The sequence below is a fragment of the Urocitellus parryii genome, chromosome 4 (assembly GCF_045843805.1).
Source record: "Urocitellus parryii isolate mUroPar1 chromosome 4, mUroPar1.hap1, whole genome shotgun sequence".
NCBI classification, from domain to species: Eukaryota; Metazoa; Chordata; class Mammalia; order Rodentia; family Sciuridae; genus Urocitellus; species Urocitellus parryii.
The window spans coordinates 200,006,101-200,026,377 of NC_135534.1; the positions used below are offsets into that span (position 1 = coordinate 200,006,101).

General features: G+C 39.3%; 2 protein-coding genes and 1 pseudogene across 7 annotated transcripts in view; 2 read left to right on the forward strand and 1 right to left on the reverse strand.

Annotated features, from left to right (window-relative positions):
• Positions 1-20,277, forward strand: part of Rabgap1 (RAB GTPase activating protein 1) — a 163,706-nt gene that overhangs the window by 130,942 nt on the left and 12,487 nt on the right. For 5 of the 6 annotated variants that reach the window (XM_026386295.2, XM_026386294.2, XM_026386297.2 and 2 more), the window contains 6 exons: positions 1,010-1,135; positions 1,731-1,874; positions 3,567-3,608; positions 3,844-3,972; positions 18,934-19,026; positions 19,432-19,542. In XM_026386295.2, the coding sequence (XP_026242080.1) occupies positions 1,010-1,135; positions 1,731-1,874; positions 3,567-3,608; positions 3,844-3,972; positions 18,934-19,026; positions 19,432-19,542 (645 nt within the window). Of the gene's footprint in view, positions 1-1,009; positions 1,136-1,730; positions 1,875-3,566; positions 3,609-3,843; positions 3,982-18,933; positions 19,027-19,431; positions 19,543-20,277 lie in introns of those variants that run through there. The other variant, XM_077797093.1, reaches the window with a different exon arrangement.
• LOC113180993 (heterogeneous nuclear ribonucleoprotein F-like) lies at positions 9,744-11,011 on the forward strand (annotated as a pseudogene).
• The window catches only part of Strbp (spermatid perinuclear RNA binding protein), a 160,829-nt gene continuing 157,731 nt past the window's right edge, over positions 17,180-20,277 (reverse strand). Inside the window, exon 18 of the mRNA XM_026386303.2 lies at positions 17,180-17,625. Coding sequence (XP_026242088.1) covers positions 17,621-17,625 — 5 coding nt within the window. The 3' untranslated portion in view covers positions 17,180-17,620. The remainder of the gene's footprint in view (positions 17,626-20,277) is intronic.

A 20,277-nucleotide genomic window follows, 5' to 3' on the forward strand; every position in this document is an offset into this window, starting at 1 on the left:
TGCCTGCTGCAGTGTGAAGATCAATGCTTGTTTCAGTGTGAGGAGAATCAGAAATCCTGTGTGGTCAGGCCACTTCTCTCACATGTGGGAAAGTGAAGTTGCCTTCTGTGATGAAGACCTCAAAAGATCTGATTTATTGAATAATATGCTATGTTTCTCTCGTTTATTCCTTAATCTGGTTTGCTCTTTGGTCTTCTTTATTCTCAGTGATTTCTGTGCTTACCTAACCTCCCTACTCTTGTTCCACAGAAGCCTGCCCACCTTCCCAACTTTTGAAAGGCTTGTTGCTGTCATACCAATCCTTAAATAACATTGTCAGTGCTTTTCTTCTGTTTTGAAAACTAGACATCTTGCTAGGTTCTCAGGGAAATATTTTCCCATAAAGCTATGAAGATGTATCTATTAGTATAAATAGATTATTATAAATATGTATTATTTATAAATAGAAGTAAAACAGGGGTTTTTTAGCTGTACTGCAAACATTCCTTTGATACTTAAGGCATTATGGTAAGCCTTAACATGTGTAATGTTCTTTTATAACAAGCTGTGTTTTCAATAGTGATGGAGAAGAAAAAAAATTTTACTAGAAAATAAAGGCAGCTAAGGGAAGTACAATGATTAAATGGAGGTCTCATGATTTAGGAAAGATGAAACCTTCTCTGTGTATCAGCCTGTTCCTAAACTCATCTCAATTCCTGTCCTCCCCACAAAGCCTATTCCTGACTTCTGGCAGATGCAGATCTTCCTGTCCTGTGTTCTCACTGATCCTTCTACCTAATTCATATTACAGTTACTATATCCTAGCTGTACGGGAGGCTCCTTGAGGACAGGCACAGTGCTGACACAGAGTAGGCATCATTGAACATTTCTTGCCCGAGTAATCAAAACTTTAGACCTGAGGTTCTGCAAACTACATTTCCTGGTAAGACAATAGAAGGACGGATTTACTATACTGAGAAAATTTGTGTGTATGTTTTGTAACTTTTCCCTGGTTGCCTGTCTGTTACAGATGCCTGAAGAACAGGCATTCAGTGTTCTGGTCAAGATCATGTTTGACTATGGTCTCAGGGAACTTTTCAAGCAAAACTTTGAAGATTTGCATTGCAAATTTTCCCAGTTGGAACGCCTCATGCAGGTAAAAAGAGAAACCAGCTTGCCTTCAATAAAAAGAGCGGGGTAGGGAGAGCTAGATTGTGGACTCAGTATCATCCTTGATTAAGAACAGGTTTTTGTTTCTGTCAGTTCTCACTGTGGTGAGGAGGTCAAGATTAATATAATGTGAACCTGATGGGATGAGCTGATTTTTCAGTCTCAAAAACAGCCGAAAGAGCAAATGACTTTGTAAGGCCCTTTGTCACAGCACATTCAGGCAAGAAGTGCTCACTCACCATGGCTGTGAAGCTGGTTAGGAATTTCATAACAAAAGTGAAACAAACTTTCCCAAACAACTTTCCCAAACATTTCATATCTTGGAAAGAAAAACTGGCTTTCCAAATACTTGTCACCATGTGGGGAATCCTTCTTGCTTTAGAGCTAGTTTGTGGTCTGGAAAAGAGGCTGAGTGCCAGCTTAATACCAGATGATAAGTATTCTGAGCATTTCAGAGATTTTTTTGAAGAACACAAGTATATGGATTTTTTGCCCTATTTCTGGCAGATTTATGAGCCTCCCAAGAGGGAGTAGGATGGCTACACATGTGCCCAAAACTAATTAGAGGTTTGCTATTTCAGGAATACATCCCTGACCTGTATAGCCACTTCCTGGACATCAGCCTTGAAGCACACATGTATGCCTCCCAGTGGTTCCTTACACTTTTCACTGCAAAATTCCCTCTCTACATGGTCTTCCATATCATCGACCTGCTTTTATGTGAGGTGTGTATTAGAGGCCACAGCGCTTTGACTCTTGTCTGCAGCATACTTTCTGTGTCAGCTCTGTCAAGAGTTTATTCTAAGTTATGTTATTTTGTTGCTGGGAAATCCAGGCTGAAGTGAATCTTCCTTGAGCGAATACTATTCACATTTGTTGAAGTGCTCTCTGTTGAGAAAAGATATTGTAGACATTTGTATTAGTTAGAGTTAGGCTTGACTGCATTTTATAAAGAAACTGAAAATAACAGTGACTAATTAAAACAGAAATTTCTTTCTCAGGTAAAAGAAGGCAGAAGGTTCCATCCTTAAATGGAATAGAGTTCCAGCCTTCATATCTTTTATTATGGCCAAGAGTGGAGTGGGGGCAAGTGCTTCCCTTTTTAAGAAATCTTCTACAAATTGGCCAGAACTTCATTATATGACTGTTTCACCCTGTTTTTTAAAGCTTGGTAGGAATTTGCTAAATCTGGGGAGATATATTATTAAACAGAAGAGTGATTCAGAGTAAAGAACAGTCTTTGCTGAGTTTTGGGTTTTGAGATGTAATGTGTGTATTTAAGAAAAAACTAAATATAAAAATAAAATGTTCATTATAGAAACTTTAAAACATGAGCAAAAAGTTAAAATACTTCTGGTCCCACTTTCTAAAAGTTAACTACTTTAATATTTAGTTATGTGTCCTTTCAGCCTTTTTTGTGTGTTTATATATATTCATGTTTATAATTTCTATATGGGTTACTGTGTTTTTCCATTTGGGACACACATAATGTTATGGTTCAATGTATATACATCTTAGAACATGATTATGCTATATATACTATTCTGTTTTTTCATTTCAAATACTTGAACATCTGGGAACACACATACCTATATTGTCCTTTTTGTCTCATTATGGCATATTCAAAGCATACAAAAATCCATGAGGAATTTATATCTGTTAGCCTCATTCATTCTTATATTACCAACATGCCATTATTATTACTTGCTACCCAGCACCCCATTATTTGGATATGCCATAATTTATGTAACCAATTTCTGATCTCCAAACTTTAAATTATGTCTAGGTTTTCATAATTAGAAATAATCATCTGTTAAATAGTTACTAAAGGCCAGGTGGCTTACTAAGTAATTTACATAAACTTTGCAACTAATTATCTCAGAAAACCCTTAGGAGAACATTGGTTTTGGAAACTGAGGCAAAGTGTTTAACTTGATCACAGATGATAATGCCTTTTTCATAGTTTCTTTGCCTCCATGATTCCCAGATTGGTTAGATAAGAGGAGGCAGACTGGAAGGAGCTCAGAGCAGACACAGGTCTGGGATCTAGAGCTCAATGGATTTATGTACTGGGATTGGGGTAGCCCAATATACAGGGCAAGTCCACCAGGAGTTATTTTTTGGTCATTCACAGTTTTATAATTCTCATATTTGATTTGAAATCATGGCCTACTTTGGAGAAGCATTCTTTCTTGTCAAATGTGAATATAGGGCTAGAAAAGCTCTTCTCTGAGAAAACCAGGAGAATGGGTTGACTTTAAGTGACTTTTCAGTGATAACCCTGCAATTTTTATTTTCCAAGATAATTCATTTCCTAACTTATATTTTCATAATTTCTCTAAAATCGTGGGCTAATCTGAGGACTAACCACATGCATCACATATGACACTGAAAAAATTTTTTACCTTCTCTTTCAGGGAATAAGTGTTATTTTTAATGTCGCCCTTGGATTATTAAAGGTACGTGTTTATTCATAAGATGAATTACCTGGCACACACCCTGGCTCTATTAGTCTTAGTCTCATCTAAGTGGTTGCTGTGCTCTGATATTATCACTGATGGTGAATATGCATAGGTAGCTAAACAAGAAGAAATATCATCTGGGTATTTTTTAAATGCATGATTTTAAAAGCTTCCCAGGCATCTTCACAGCGAACCTTTTTATTCCGTGATTGTATTTTTTTCTGTCTTCAAGACTTCCAAGGATGACTTGCTATTGACAGACTTTGAAGGTGCCTTGAAGTTCTTCAGAGTTCAGCTTCCTAAAAGATACCGCTCAGAAGAAAATGCAAAAAAACTGATGGAATTAGCTTGCAACATGAAGGTAAAATAATTTTTGCGCTAATTAAGAATCTTATGGGGCTGGGGTTGTGGCTCAGCGGTTGAGCACTTGCCTTGCATGTGTGAGGCACCGGGTTCAATCCTTAGCACCACATAAAAATAAATAAACAAAATAAAGATATTGTGTCCACCTACAACTAAAAGAAATATTTTTTAAAAAAGACTTCTTTTGTTCAGTTAATTTTCTCACTTTTCCTGATGAAACTCTTTTAACATTTATAACATGTATATCTCTTATTCCAAATGGTTGGTGGCATAACATTTGGGATTGCAGATCTTTCTAAATCCCAAATTCATTTGTTTATATATACCTTACCCACAGCCTGAAGGTCATTTTATGTAGTATTTTTAGTGCATCTGACTGATGCATCAGATGAGGTCAGGTGTGGTGGAGTTTTCCACTTGTGGCATCATGTTGGTTCTCAGAAAGTTTCAGACTTTAGATATTTTTGATTAGGAATGCACAACCTATGATAAATAATGATGTTTTCTTTTGTATGACATCATGTTTTTCTTTCCAAATTCTTTCATATACAGCCGGCCCTTTGTATCCATGGGTTCCACATCTTTTAGTTCAGGCACAGATTGAGGATATTCAAGGAAAAAAAAAAATAGGTCTGCACTGAATACATATAGGCTTTTTTCCTTGTCATTATTCCCTAAACAATACAGCATAATAACTATTTATATAGTATTTACATTGATTAGGTATTGCTAATTATTTAGAGATGGTTTGATGTATATAGGAGGACATACATGGGTTATATGCAAATAATATGCCGTTTTACAGAAGGAACTTGGGCATCCTCATATTTTGCTATCCAAGGGGGATCTTGGAACCAGTCTCCCAAGACACTGAAGGATGACTGTATATGACTGTATTATATAGTGTATATAATTACTGTATTATATAGTCATTAAATTCAATCTCATTGCCCCACTTCCTGAATTCTAGGAATGATATTACTATCCCCATTTTGAAAAGAAACCAAAACACAGCAACAGTGGTAGCCCCTTTGACATACACCTAGTTAGTGGCAGAATTTAGCTTTCATGATTTCTCTTGCATTGTCCTTTTACTTTCAGCATTTGTTGTTACGGCTAGAAGTTCCCTAAATTCCCTAAATGAAACTAATAATATGTGAGACTCCCCACTTGATTTTATTACTTCATATAGCTTTTATGACATGTATAATTCTTTTAAGATAAAAACATTATTGCCTTTTGCTCATGTGTTAATAAAGTTGTATTTTTTAAGAAAGAAAAAAATAATTGAAAGTTTAGTTTGGAATTTCAGGGTGTAGGCAGGGATAGAGTAAATTGTTATATTCAGATTTCTATAAGGTACATACATAGGACATAATTGTACCCTCAAGTAGAACTAAGATTCATGTGTCAAGGCAGATATGGGGGCAGCTTCACTATCTACAAAATAGAGCAGGGGTTTAAATTCAAGAGTTACTTCACCTCTGTGTAAGGTTTCATTTTCTCTTCGATAAAATAATATTTAACTGCTGGTTCTGATTAAGTATCAAATTGAGCTAATTCAGACTACCTTTATTCTTTGAACACAAAGAGGCTAGACAGAATACAACCCAAGAGATGTTCAAATACTTAAATGAACTTGAAAAAAAAAAAGGTAGATAGAGAGGCTTGGGGCTGTGGCTCAGTGGTAGAGCGCTCGCCTAGCACATGTGAGGTGCCGGGTTCGATCCTCAGCAGCACATAAAAGTAAATAAATAAATAAAATAAAAGTATTGTATCTGACTACAACTAAAAAAACAATTAAAAAAAAAAAGATAAATGGATGTACTGGGTGCCCAAAAGAAAGTAGCTCAAAACTAATGTGTGTAAATTCATACGTCAGCATCCCAAGGGAATATGGAACCATGTTGTTAGGGTTTTAATGATCACACATACATAGTAGACATGACTTCAGGCCCTTAATAGGCATTTAAATCTGAGACCTCCACATAGGTGGGACTTTTTTCCTGGTCTATTGAAGGGAGGATACAAAAACTCTACCTATTAACCCAAGAAACAATAGAAGGCATAATATAAAGTGACTTGAGAATTTGAAAACAAAAAGAAATAGAACTTCTGAAAATTCAAATTATCATTAAAGTTCCATTCAGATTAAAATTATACATCACAGATATTATGGCTAACGTTTAATGATAGTTCACCATGCATCAGATCCTATGGCTAAGCTTGTGTGTGTGAGGTAAGGGTTAGCTATAATTTTTTCATATATATATATATTCTCTCTCTCTCTCTCTCTCTCTCTATCTCTCTCTCTCTCTCTCTCTCTTTCTCTCTTTCTCTCTCTTTACGGTGCCTGAAAAGAAATAATGGCTACTACTATCACTTCCTCTCTAGTTTTTCTAACAGACATCAGATATTGTGCAGTAAAAAGTTTAAAGCAAATGGATTGCACAGAACATAGGCCCAAATAAGTTCTGAGATTCAGAGTCACTCTTTCTACCTCAACCTGGCTCAGCACACAAGAAGGTGCCAACTCTTTTGCTCTTAATGTCTTCCCTCTAAAACCTTCTTTTTCAGTGTCCCCATCTTAGTTAGCGGTATCTAGTTGCTTAGGCCAAAAACCTCATTGTCATCCTTGACTTCTCTTTCTCACACTTGACATCTTCACACTCCACATTAAAGTATATCCTGACACTCTGATCAGCCTTCATCATTAAGAGCCCAATCTCACTGTATTTCATTATTACCACCATTTCTTGTTTACATGGTGGGCCTCCTTGCTGACTTTTCTCTGTCCCTTTTTTTCCTTGCTTAAAACTTTCTAAAGGCTGTGTGTATTTGTGTGTGTGTGTGTATTAGTGATTGTAATCATAATAATGGGATTCATTAATCCACATATGTACATGTACATAACACAATTTGATTATTCTCATTTCCTAATACCTTCCCTTTGACTCCCCTCCTCCTTTCCCTGATCCACTTGCTCTAACTCTACTGACATCCCCTCTATTATTGTTGTTGTTACTACTAGTAGTTTAATTAGTGCATAATTATATGTATAATACTGTGGTATACTCATACATGGACATAGCATAATTTGGTAGATTTTGTTTCATGATACCTCCCCATCTCCCACCCCTTCCTCTACCCTATTGGTATCCCTTCTATTTTCATAAGACCCCCCCCCTCTTTTTTCTTCCCTGATAGCTTCTTATTTTACAACAGAACTCACAGTTCCTACCATGTCCTGCAAGTCCTGACAAAGTCACGTGCATGACCCACAAGGTCTGGCGTGGGATCTCATGCTGCTTTCTCTGTTTGCTCTTTTGACTTCAGATCCCCCTGGCCACCTCACTGTTTGGGTACATGCCAAGCTTGTTCTCCCCCCTCTGGTCTTTACCCTGGCTTGTCATATTCTCCTAGCTGTCTGTGTGGACGGTCACCTCATCCAGTCATCAGCTCAGATATCAGAAGCTTTCTGTAGTCACAATATCAAAAGTAGCAGTCTCCCCAGCCCTTTATGCCCTTGTCTCATACCCTATCTGATTTTCTATCCCTAGAGTGGGGGCCCTGCAGCAGAACAGATTTTTGAATTCTTAGAACCAAGAACAGGGTCTGGCATGCAAATACTGATTGAATGAATGAATATGCTGTTGAGTTTTTCTAAAGTGTTTTACAAGGAGGATTTAAGGTGAATTGGGGCAAAACTTAAAAAATAGCTTCTAGCTAGAGGCTTTAGTCTGGATTTTCATTAGCTTGAATCACTTTAATAGTATATAAATTCTTTATTTCCATAATCCAGATAAAAGGTATCTGATATCTTTTTTTTTTCCCTTGCTACACTTAGAATAAAGTAAAGCTAGCAAGGCTGTCTTCAGGGTGTCTTCATAGCACATATATTTTGTGCATAAACAAATAATTCCTTCCAGCCCTGGAGAACTTTGCATATTTGAGGTACACTTTGGATGATTTTCCCTATTTGCACATATTTTAGACAAAATAATAATTTTTTTCTTGAAATTCAGTCATAGCATGGAAAGCCTATAGATTCACCAAGACATGAGAGAATACTGGGAATTTAACCCAGGGGCGCTTAACTTCTGAACCACATCCCCAGCCCTTTTTGTTTGTTAGTTTGAGACAAGGTCTTGCTAAGTTGCTTAGGACCTCAATAAGTTGCTGAGGCTGGCTTTGAACTTGCAGTCTTCCTACCTCAGCCTCCTGAGCTACTGGGATTACAGGCAGTAATCTTGGCTCCAATACCAAGAAATATTAAGGGAGATGGAGATAGTAGTTGAGCCAGTTATTGTCAGAGTGATAATTCACAGTGATTGTGTTCCAATTCAAAGTTAAAAAAGAATCACTGGCAAGTGCACTTCGATCTGTGCATGCTGTGGCATGCATGAGGTAGGAGGCCTCAGTTGGCACAGAATGCTCCAAATCATCTATGGCTTGGAGCCCCCTTTAGACATGGAAAAGGCACTTCATGATTTGAGAATGGTTGGGAAGCTAACTTTTGAACTTCTGGCATAGAATTTGCAAAGGAAACTTTGGATGTGCAACTTGTTGATATCCTGTTCCATTATTTTTAAATTGTTCCTTGGTTTACTCAGTTGTATTCCCTGATTAAGGTGAGAATTAGGAGCACTTTGCTTCATGTGCCTAGGAAACAAATAGTTTACTTTTGTCATTGTTGTGTTTTAACATTGTGATCTTATTGCTGTAATTTCTGATATTTGTGTAATTCTTACAAACATCTTCTTTCTTTCTCCCAGTATTCAACAAGTAGGGTGTACCAAGTGTAGAAACAGAAGCTTACGGAAGTCATGTAGCTTACTCAAATGGTACTGGTGGGACAGTGTCAGGAACCCTAGTAGAAATTCTGATTCCACATTCCTAATGCTTTCTACTCCATTCTGCTGCCTCTTTTACAAAAGTCTAATGAGAGTTAAATTTGGTGTGGCAATATCTGAAATGGCCACAAGATGGGTGTGTTGCTCAAAAAGACTTCATTCTCTGCCCACAGATCTTTCCTTTCTCTGTCAATCTGCATGCCTGACTTGGGTCTCTTTACTTTTTTTTTTTTCCAGACCTTTTATTTCTCCCTTTCTCCTTCTTTCTCCTTAAAATGTGAACTTATTATGGAATCTTTTCTTTCTTGAAGAGTTAGATTCCCTGTTCTTAAAATAAAACTTAATATACATCAAGACTCACTTTGCTGTTTTTGTCAAGTGTGTTCTTTCCCTTTATGGGTCAGTGATGTGAGATAGAAAAATTGTTTCCTTCCACTGCTGATATAATATCCACTTCTACTTTAAATGTATTGTTCTAGATCATGAACAGCCCTGGGAGTTCCACAGTGCTTTCATACTCATAACTATGTCATGCATAGTTTGTTGGTGTGGGGGGGAAAGGATGGTTGAAAAAAATAGTCCTGTGTCTTAAAACTGGATTCAAGAAATTTGAAGCTTCCGCTCCTATACTTGAGACCCAATGGCCTAGCCTGGGCATGGTGAGCTGCGCATGGGATAAGAACAAAAAAGATGCACCTGGACTTTCCCCGGAGACTTCTACGTTTTTTAAGTGTTGGGTGGAATTTGCATTCTCTGGCCACGAGCCACCCTTGCTTAGCAAAAGTAGAAATCAGACCTACCTTCCTCAGTGGACAACTTATTACCTATTTTAAGGGTCTCCCACTGACAGCATCCATCATTCCTTGAGAAATCTGTGCCCAAACTTGTCTGACATCTGCCTTGTCAAGTGTTCATCATGCTGGTAGGCCCTGAGGGAGGTGAAGGTTTTGTGGTCAAGCTCCATGGCTTGCCCTGCTCCTGATCAATGGGGAACATGGAGAACTTTCTCTCCGACTGCCTGATCCATGATGGTTGCAGGTGTCCATTTCAAGTACACTAGACAAGCCAGGCAGAGGGGTGAGGCTTTTGTTGAACTTGAATCAGAAGATGTAAAAATGGCCCTGAAAAAAGACAGGGAAATTATGGGACACCAATACATTGAGATGTTCAAGTCACGCAGAACCAAGATGGATTGGGTGTTGAAGCAAAGTGGTCCATACAGTGCCAGCACTGCCAAAACAGCTTTGTGTGGCTTTGGGGACTCCTGTTTGGATGCACAAAGGAAGAAATTGTTCAGTTCTTCTCAGGGTTGGAAATTCTGCCAAACAAGATCACATTGCCTGTGGACCCCAAGGGCAAGATTATAGGGGAGGCCTTTGTGCAGTTTGCTCACAGGAATTGGCTAAAAAGGCTCTAGGGAAGCACGGGGAGAGAATAGGGCATAGGTACAATGAAGTAAGGAGGAATTTAGATCATAGTCTGATCCACCTCTGAAGTTCATGTCTGCAGTGGCCCTATGACCAGCCAGGTACAGCCCGGAGGTACATTGGCATTGTAAAGCAGTTGGGCCTGGAGAGGATGAGATCTAGTGCCTCTCATGCAGGATATAGAGGCTATGAAGACTACAGCGGCCTGAGTGATGGCTATGGCTTTACCATCAACCTGTTTGGGAGAGACCTCAGTTACTGTCTCTTGGGAATGTATGACCATAGATATAAAGTCGGTGAATTCATGGTGCAGAGGAAACAAATAGTTACTTTTATCATTGTTGTGTTTTAACATTGTCATCTTATTGTTGTAACTGTGTCCATTCAAGGGGGGCTGCCCTACAAAGCGACTGAGAATGACATTTACATCTTCTCTCCACTCAACCCTCTGAGAGTCCACATTGAGATCGGCCCTGATGGTAGAATAACAGGCAAAGTAGTTGTTGAGTTTGCCAATCATGAAGAAGCTGTAGCAGCTATGTCAAAAGACAGGCCAACATGCAGCACAGGTATATAGAACTCTTCCTGAATTCAATGACAGGGACCAGCAATGGGGCTTATAGCATCCATGTGATGCAGGGCATGGGGGTATCAGCTGCCCAGGCCAGAGAGCCAATCAGTGAGTGGCTGTTATGGGGCTGGCTGTAACAGTCAGAACAGCATGTGTGGATATGACTATTTTTGTAGTAACATTTGATTTATTTCAATCAAATTTTTACAGGCAGTCAACAAGCAGTGAAAAGCAGTTTATAACTAGAGGAAGCTGTGGGGCTTATTTGCACCATGAGTTGGTGAAATCTGGATTTAAAAATTACCTCTGCAGTGTTTTCTCATGCAAACTTTTCTTCTAGCATGTGATATTAAGTAAACTAAAAATTACTTTCTTCAGTTTTTCTTGATTAACATTTTGGTAGTATTCTTCAGAGTGATGTTATCTGAGTTAAAGTAGTTTTAAGTATGTTGAATGTGGACTTTTACACAACACCACAGTGAACACATTGGGGAAGATATACTTTTTTGGGAGAACTCAAAGGTGCTAGGTCCCTAATTCAGAGAGAAACATTTCTCATGTTATAATTTTTTTTCTTCTTTATTTAAAATTTTTAGATTAAGATTAAGCTTTTTAAAGTCAGCTTTGAGAACTAAGACACAATACTAATCTGTAGGAATTGGTGAGGCCTTGACTTAAAGCTTTCTTGGTATAGTGATTTCCTTTTGGGTGTATTTTGCTAAGTGAAACTTGTTAAATTTTTTGTTAACTAAATTTTTTTCTTAAAATAATGACTTTTTCACATACACAAAGAAATTTGAGAAGTGCTTTCTTTGTTCTGTGTAAGGATTTTTGACAAGTCTGATGTGTGGTAGTAGTTTAGAAGAGGCAAGAACTATGCTGTAAGAGATGGCTCAGTGAGTTCCTTAAATCATACCTGAATAATGGGGCCTAATTTGTTTGTGTGTACTTGCTTAGAATTATGCCTGAGACAAAATGGAATTTCTGAACCATTGTCTCCTTCGAACTTGGTATTTCAAAGAAAAAGTGAATGTACTAGATTGCAGACTACTTATAAGCAAAAAGTTTACAAAAACCAAATAGCATTATCTCTAGATTAATGAAGTTTGTTATTTGGAGAAGCAGAAAGATCTTTGGCATTTGTTAGTATTTGCCCTTAGGTCATATTTTTATTCAAGAGCTAAAAGCTGGATGTGAGGGCGATCTGGCTGCGACATCTGTCACCCCATTGATCGCCAGGGTTGATTCGGCTGATCTGGCTGGCTAGGCGGGTGTCCCCTTCCTCCCTCACCGCTCCATGTGCGTCCCTCCCGAAGCTGCGCGCTCGGTCGAAGAGGACGACCTTCCCCGATAGAGGAGGACCGGTCTTCGGTCAAGGGTATACGAGTAGCTGCGCTCCCCTGCTAGAACCTCCAAACAAGCTCTCAAGAGCTAAAAGCTATGCTAGTTTGAACTTCATTCTCTTTTCAGATCATTTGTGTGATCAGTAGTGTACATTAGGATCTTAAGCCCCATGAGGGCATTGACTTCTCAGTCTTATTTCTTGATGTGGTCACAGAGTGAATTAATCCTTACAACTGTTGTGGTCCTTTTAGAGAGATGCTTAGAAAATTGAAGTAAATTTCAAAGAGTATTAGTAAGCAATGGAGTTCGGTTTGGATCCCAGGAAATTCAGACTTTACACTCAATGCATATATAGTCATTGTGCTTTGCTATAAATGAAGGATTGAACGAATGGAACAAAAACGTGCTTTTGTATTGGCTCCCTTTTTTTATGTTGATCATGTAATCATGGGTAATTCAGTCTGTGTCAAAGTTGAAACTTACTCTATACAGTGTAGCTAAATTCAGATGTCCTTTCAACTAGACCACACTACAATGTTGTTTCTTTGTTCATAGCTTTTAACTAGGATTTTATGGAATAGTTGAGTAGGTGCCCTCTTCTTTTTAACAGCCTAAATGTTGCCAGTTGATGCAAGGGCAGCAGTGATACTACCTTCTTTCTTTAATAAGCTGGTGTCCCTTGGTCCTTATCTTGGTCCTTACCTGTTGTGGCCTCCACTACTAATTTCCTTCTTGTATTTTAGAAAAACATTCTGATAATAGAATCAAAATGCCTTAATTCTGTTTTGTGATCTTTCAAGGAGTTTGAGTGTAAAAACTATTTGAACAAATTTTAAAATGCCAAAATGAAATGAAATGTTTGTTCATTTCAAGCAGTTAAGAGTGCAGGCCATGGAGTTCCAAAGGGTTGGCTCCTATCCTGACTTTGCCTCTGTTGCGTGACCCATGACCTGGGTAGGTTGCACAGCAGGGTTGTAGTGAGAGACAGAAGTCAACCTTCCCTCCCTCCAGTGAGTCACTGCTGCTCACATCCTTCAAACCCCAATGGTCTTTTGGCTGTCCTGTTTTGACAACCTCTGAACAGGCATCCAGAGTACTGTCCTAAGTCAGTGGACTTCAAACAAGCATTTATGAATTTTCTTATGTAGCAGTACTTATAAGAAACAGATAATTATGGAATAAGAATCACCCTAGATTCGTATTCTTGTGCTAGTGTTGCCACTTAACACTGGGTACTTGACTTTGAAGAAGTTATCTATCCAGATCTCTATTCCTTATCAGTAAAGTGGGGTAATAATCCCTGCTTTGAGAATTAAATAAAACAGAAGGTATAGAGACATTTTATTATCTTGAAAAATATGATGTAAATCAGATTCTTTTAATTAGCAACTGAAAAAAGCACAATCCCTGCCCCAGCATTCTTAAGCAGGAAGGTGGGTATATGTCAGATTTATTTAGCTTCCTGTTAATTCTGCCACACAAAACACTCAGGATTTTGTAGTTGGGATCTCCAGACCTTTTCTTATTTAACCCTACCATCCAGCCATTCAGCCACACAACGTGTACAGCAACTAACATTCAGCCTCCCTTTGCTGGACTCCCTATGACTCCAGCCCTGCAGGGGTTCTGACCTTTTCAACACATGCTTAAGCCAGACCTGGAAATCAGCTCCTCTTCCAAAGGGCAGCCTATTTCATGCTTTTCTTGTTAAATGGACCTTGTCTGAATGACTCACTGTTTGCAGCACATGTTTAAAGAATTGTTCCTTCTCTTGATTCAGGACAAGATGCCAGATAATAAGAACACCAACAAGTAATAACTACTATTTTATTGAAAAGACCTTGCTATTACTGTCTCTCTCACTACAAAAATACTAGGCAGTCTTCTGAGCACTGCATATACATTTTTGCATCATCTAATCTTCATAACAATAGTTCTCATAAGGACCATTGATTTTTATTTTTAGTTGAGGCTGAGATTAGGCATCTTGCTTCAGTTATATAGTTAGTCACTGGCAGAACCAGGACTTGAACCTTGGTCTGTTATCTGCACCAAGTTCAGCTCTTTTTCTTTTCTTTTCTTTTTTTTTTTTTTTTTGCAGGGGGTGGGGGGTAGTAGTGGGATGGAACTCAGGGGCACTTGACCACTGAGCCACATTCCCAGCCCTATTTTGTATTTTATTTAGAGACAGGTTTTCACTAAGTTGCTTAGCACCTCAGTTTTGCTGAGGCTGGCTTTGAGCCTGCAATCCTCCTGTCTCAGCCTCCTGAGCCACTGGGATTACAGGCCATGCACCATCGTGCCCAGCCCTAGTTCAGCTCTTAAGTGAACAGACTGTACCATCTTTCTCCCACACACACCAGTAGACACTTTCTTTTTCCATCCTTGGTGGCACTACCTTTTTCAGAGGCTGAACAAGGACCAGCTTCCCTAGGACAAGTAGCATATAGTTTAAGAGCACATTGTCAAATTTCCTATGACAGATTTATGACCCATGAGTGACCAAAGGAGAGGTGTTCTAGGCTGAATTTGCACTTATACCAAAATATCAAACTGGCATGTACAAATCTCTACCTCCTAATTCAAGGTTTCTTAACCTGGGACCATGGATTGACTTCAAGGGTCCCATTAGCCCTCAGAAATGGGATGTAGAGCACTTTGTTGAGGGGAGGGAGGGAAGGTTGACTTCTGTGTTCAAAAAGGGAAGAGCCATGTGCTGAAGAGACTTTCAAATTGGTGTTGTCTCTAACAGTGTTAGGAGCCACTAGGCTAATTGCGCTGGGGTATAAAATTGGTTTACCCAAATTACAAATCCAGTCTTCTCCCAGGAATTTGTTAAGGTTCTTTTCCCTGTGAAGGTACATTTAAACAGAACAGGATTGAATTTCAAGTTTGATTTTTATTTGAGAGCAAAAGTATCTCTGTGTGAACCTATGGCTTCCAAAGCCTTCAGAAAGAAGTCAGGTAGCAGTGGGTGTGACTCAGAGCTCGGAAGCTGAATCTACAGCTTTTCTTGTTTCCTTAACTCAGTTATAGTGTCATTTTTTATAAGTAAGAGACAAAAATGAATCTTGGGCATTTTTTCCCCTTCAATCCATTTATCTATTTACTCATGTATATTTATAGGACTGGGGATGGAATCCAGGGCCCCACATGCTGGGCAAGTGCTCCACCACTCAGATACATCCCCAACCCTTTTTATTTATTATTTTGAGACAGAGTTTGGCTAAATTTCCCAGGCTTGAACTTGCAAGCCTCCTGAATAGCTGAGGTTACAGGCCTGGCTGCTACACCTGACTGAATCTTGGAAGTTCTAAGAGTAGAGACTTTGTCTTTGTTCATTAAGTGCCTTCATGCTTACTATAGGACAGGCATTAGGAATTTCACAATGAATGAAGTTCCTGCCTTTGTGAAGTTTGCATATGGGAAGCTAGGTACATTTCATATTGCTAATACATAGCAGTGAGCACTGCATGTGGTTGTCTCAACTAGTGGGAAATGTCAATGTCTCTACTGCACCCTTACTAGGTGGAAAGGAAGGCCTTCACTCTTTTACCTTTGATTTATTTAACATCTGATTACTGAGTCCCAACTGTGTTCCAAGCATTGAGCTAGGCACTGGAGGAGGTACAGCAGTTAGCAAAATAGAAGTGGCATATTAAGTAAGCACTGAAGTAATTGTGTACTGTGGAGAGGAATTCAGTTGATACTCTAAGAAGATATAATGAAAAGACCTGGCCTGGAGTGTGAGGGAAGGGTTCCAGAAGTGGTTTTGGATTCTGAACTGGAAGGTGAATAGGCGTGAGCCAGGTACATCCCAGCAGAAGGAAGAGACTTGCACTGTACATCCACTCGGGTTGCCATTTCCACTCAGAAGAATGGTCAGTGCAGAGAACAGGGGGTTTTTTCTCATTAATTTAGCAAGCATTTCTGGGTACTTCCTGTGTACATGGTAAGAGACAAGTGAGATGGTTCTGGCCTGGAGAAGATATTGATAATGTGACAAGGAGACTGAGAGGTGCTGCTTTCTCCTGGCTGCAGCCTCATAAGGAGGCTTGAAATTTGAATTGTTGCTTCTGCTGCTGGCACTTCCTGGTCTGCATTCACAAGACAGGCATCTTTTTGACAGGGTTTGTGCCTCAGAAATAGCCTGAACCATTTGGTTCTGGTTTGCAAACACATGCTCCAAAAGTCAGCATCAGCTGTGGGTCTATGAGAAGTCATGGTGTGTGTTTATGTTGTTTGTAGTGGGAGTGAGGCTGGGAGGTTAGGCAGTGAGGCATTTGAGGGAGAAAGAATGAAACTGAAAACGAGTAAGGCTGAAGGATGGGGGATGCTGAGCTGGTAAAGAGGTCAGAATTCTGGACCAGCAAGCTCTGGAGAAGGTGGGAGAGCTTTGTGTATATCCATCCCTGAGAAGTGACCCCTGTGGACCAATTGAAGAAAGGGGAGGCCATTATTTAGAGAAAAGAGCAGGGCCTTGTCTTAAAGAGCTCAGAACAATTGTGAGAATTTATTTTTAAATAGCAAGTTTATTATTTCTTATAAAAATAATTTATGTTCAATGCAGAAAACATGGGAAAAGCAAAAAGAAATGCCCACATCCTATCACAAAAATGTAAGATCCAATCAGATGGTGTATGTAAAGGGTCTGGCATTTCCCAGGCACTCCTTAGCTTTTGAGTAAGAGTCGAGTCTTTTTCTGTGAGAATGAGGCAGTTTTAGTCAGGGATAATGAAATGTAAAAGATTATTTGGCAATTAGTCTTTTAAAATGTATATTTGTGGGGGAATTGTTAATTCTTTATCCAAGCATAAGACTGCAAAGTTGAATTCTTGTTAAGGTTTGGGAAATGTTTTATAAGATTTGGTGTCAGTTGTTTTTTTAGAAAGTGCTGGGGAACACAATACCCACCGCCCTCCCTTCCCTTTTACCAAGACTGCAAAGAGCACTGGGAGGGAAGTGTTTGCTACCCAGAAGCCTCATTTATTTTCTGTTCCCCTACTATCGATTTGTTAAGGTGGTTTATAAATTTTCTGATTACACAGATATATTATTTAGGTGCTTTTATTGTGAATCACTTAGGTACACAAAAAAAGTTTACCCCAATGTTGGCCTTAAACCACAAAGACCTGGGTTGAAAGATGTCAACTGCCCAGCTTGTAGCTTACCGTAAGTGTTTGATAGGCATCTTTCTCCAGACTGCAGCCTGAGCATAGGGCTGTCTTCTTGGCCTCCTGCTCTCCTGCAGCAGGCACGTCCTCAGAGGAGAGCTCCAGATGAGGAAGACCTGTGAGCCTCCAAACTAAAGAGGCATCCACAGAGCCAGTAGGAGTAAGAACACTGGGCGGCTTGAAGATGACAGAAATGGGGACAGAACAGGGAACTGGAGAAGCCACATGAACATGCTGCAAATCTGGACCCATCTCATCCCCTTTGAAGTCTCTGTTTTTAATCTGTAGAAAAAAAAAAAAAAGTTGAGCTAGACTAGCTTCTGGTTCCTGGACCTGGGCCAACAGCAGATCAACTGTTCATTGCTAACAACTGAAGCTTTGAGAAGGGAAAAATGTTGGCTTTATAGTCATTCTTTAAACTCTACATGCCTGTTATCACTTTTCTATTTGTTATATCTCATAATTTAAAAAAATATATAATTTAAAGAACACCATATGAAATGGATAGTAGTTTAAAAGAGGGAATCAAACAAAAGAGAATTGCAAATCATGATAGGTTAACATGGATAATTCAGAAAGAAAAAAAATCGCATCTGGACTGGAGAAAGAGAGGGGGCCAACCAGTAAAAAAGAGAGAGAAGCTGATAGGAAGTAGGAGAGCCAAGAAAATAGAAAAAGAGAGACAAGTTTCCTAGAAGGAAAAGGAGTGTTTGTCGCATTGAAGCATGAAAATCCAGGAGTTGCAAAGTTCGAGCAGGGGAGCGGTAGGACCACTAGGATGGAGTGAGAAAGAACCGCCTTTCTCCTGAGCACTCAGCAGAAGCCTGATTGAGAGACAGTAGGTAAGGAGGTTGTGAAGCTGTGGAGTGGAAGATACAAGCCTGTGGTTGGTAAGAAAAGGCTTGAGAGAAAGAGGACAAGAGTTGGTTGGGGAAAAGGGCTTCTCAGTGCAGTGGCCCACAGGTTGATGTGCTTAAAGTCAAAGGGTATTGTGCCTCTTTGGAAGTAGCACAGAAGGAGCTGGTAGACAGGAAAAGGGATGGACAAGTGGAAGGAGAATGAAGGGGCTGCAGCTTGGACTTCAAATGGAGTTCAACATCCTGGCCTCAAATTCCAGATCTGCCAATCCCTTGTTGAGTGACCTTGGTCAAGTTGTACAACTTCCATATGGCTCAATTACCTGCCTATATATGAGGATAATTCTTTAACTCCTTGTTATAGAATTTAGCAACGCTGTTTGTATGTACTAAATAAAATGGTAGTTTATTATTATTATTATCACTAGAGGCAACTAGAACCCAGAACTCTGAAGGGGCCATCTGTACGGTGTTTATTTGAATACTTGTCAGTGAAGACCTTAGGAACCAAATATCCCCAACAGGGTTCTGGGCTGCAAAATTGAATTCTTGTTACGGTTTGGGCGTTTACTGGGTTTCACTTTTCCTGCTGTGATGATATCCAAAATGGGAAACACCACTTCTTTAGTATCTGGAGTCACCCAGGTTGAGTGGAGAGTTAGTCTTCATCACAGGTACTGAAACATCACCATGTTCTGATTCTTCTTAATTTGTGCTGTGGTTTATTCTATAGATTGGTCAGAAGAAGCTGAAAAAATATGAAAAAGAATATCACAACATGAGAGAACAGCAGGCCCAACGAGAAGACCCCATTGAGCGATTTGAGGTTTGTTTGCTTATGAGCTAGATGATGTAAGAACTTTTGACTTTTCATGTCAGATACTTTTTAAAATTCAGTTCCACTGTTTCTGAACTCAAGTTGCAGTTTGAGTTTGCAAATAAGAAAGCAAGATCTATTTTGCTCTAAACCAACTACCTAGTTTGTTGCAATTCAGTGGCCTTTCATCAGTTAATAAGAAATAGCTGCTTTACAAGGTCACTGGAATCTGTTAAGTATTAATTTGTGGAGATAGAAAATAGGAGATTGTTTATTTGGAGACACATTAGGACCAGCCACATCTCTTTATTATTTCCATAGGACTCAGAAATTCATTTTGAGGTTTAGCTCTGAGAAATTGTGGTTTCCGTTTGGTTTTGTTGTGTCTATAACTGGTTTCTCTCTGCCCTTCAGCGGGAGAATAGGCGGCTACAAGAAGCTAACATGAGGTTGGAACAGGAAAACGATGACCTGGCTCATGAGCTGGTGACTAGCAAGATTGCTCTGCGGAAGGACCTGGATAATGTAAGTGTGACAGGTCTGAAGGGAAAGATCACACAGAGATACTTCTCTTCAGCGACTGGAATCCTTGCAGTTCATTGCTTAATCTCCAGTTACCTGCAGAGCTTCTGATAACAGCTTGCTTGTTGATTGTGCGTCACTCCTTCCCCAGGGTATCCTGGTTGTCCCCTAAGCCTCCTCACCATATTCCTCTCTTCCTGTACACAGCTCCTAGGCATCATGGGATTAAGAGACCTTTTGACTGATTCTGAGGCTATCCACATAACTTCCCCTAACCCCAAGACAAGAAATGATTTTGTTATCTGGTGTATTTTGTACCAATTGAATAACCATTGCTGATTGGAATACAGTTCAGTGCCTGAACAATGTGTAATCAGTAGTTTACACCCTGCCCCTGTTCTCTTCTCCTTTGCTTCTCCTAACCTGAAAAATTTGAGATGATTGTTTTTCCTGGCAGGGTGCTTTTCTATTTTCTTAAATTGCAAGCTTCCCTTAGATAAAGCACAGGTTCTCATTCATGGCTTAGTTCAGGCTTAGCAAAACTTTTTTCTAGAAAGGGATAGATTGTAGGTATTTAAGGTTTTGTGGACCATATGGTCTCTGTTGCTACTACTTAGAATTATGACATCAGTGTAAAAGCAGCCACAAACAAGATGGAAATGAATCAACATGGCTCTTTTCTAGTAAAAGTTTATTTACAGAAATACGTGATAGGGGCCAGTGAAGTGGCTCAGTGAT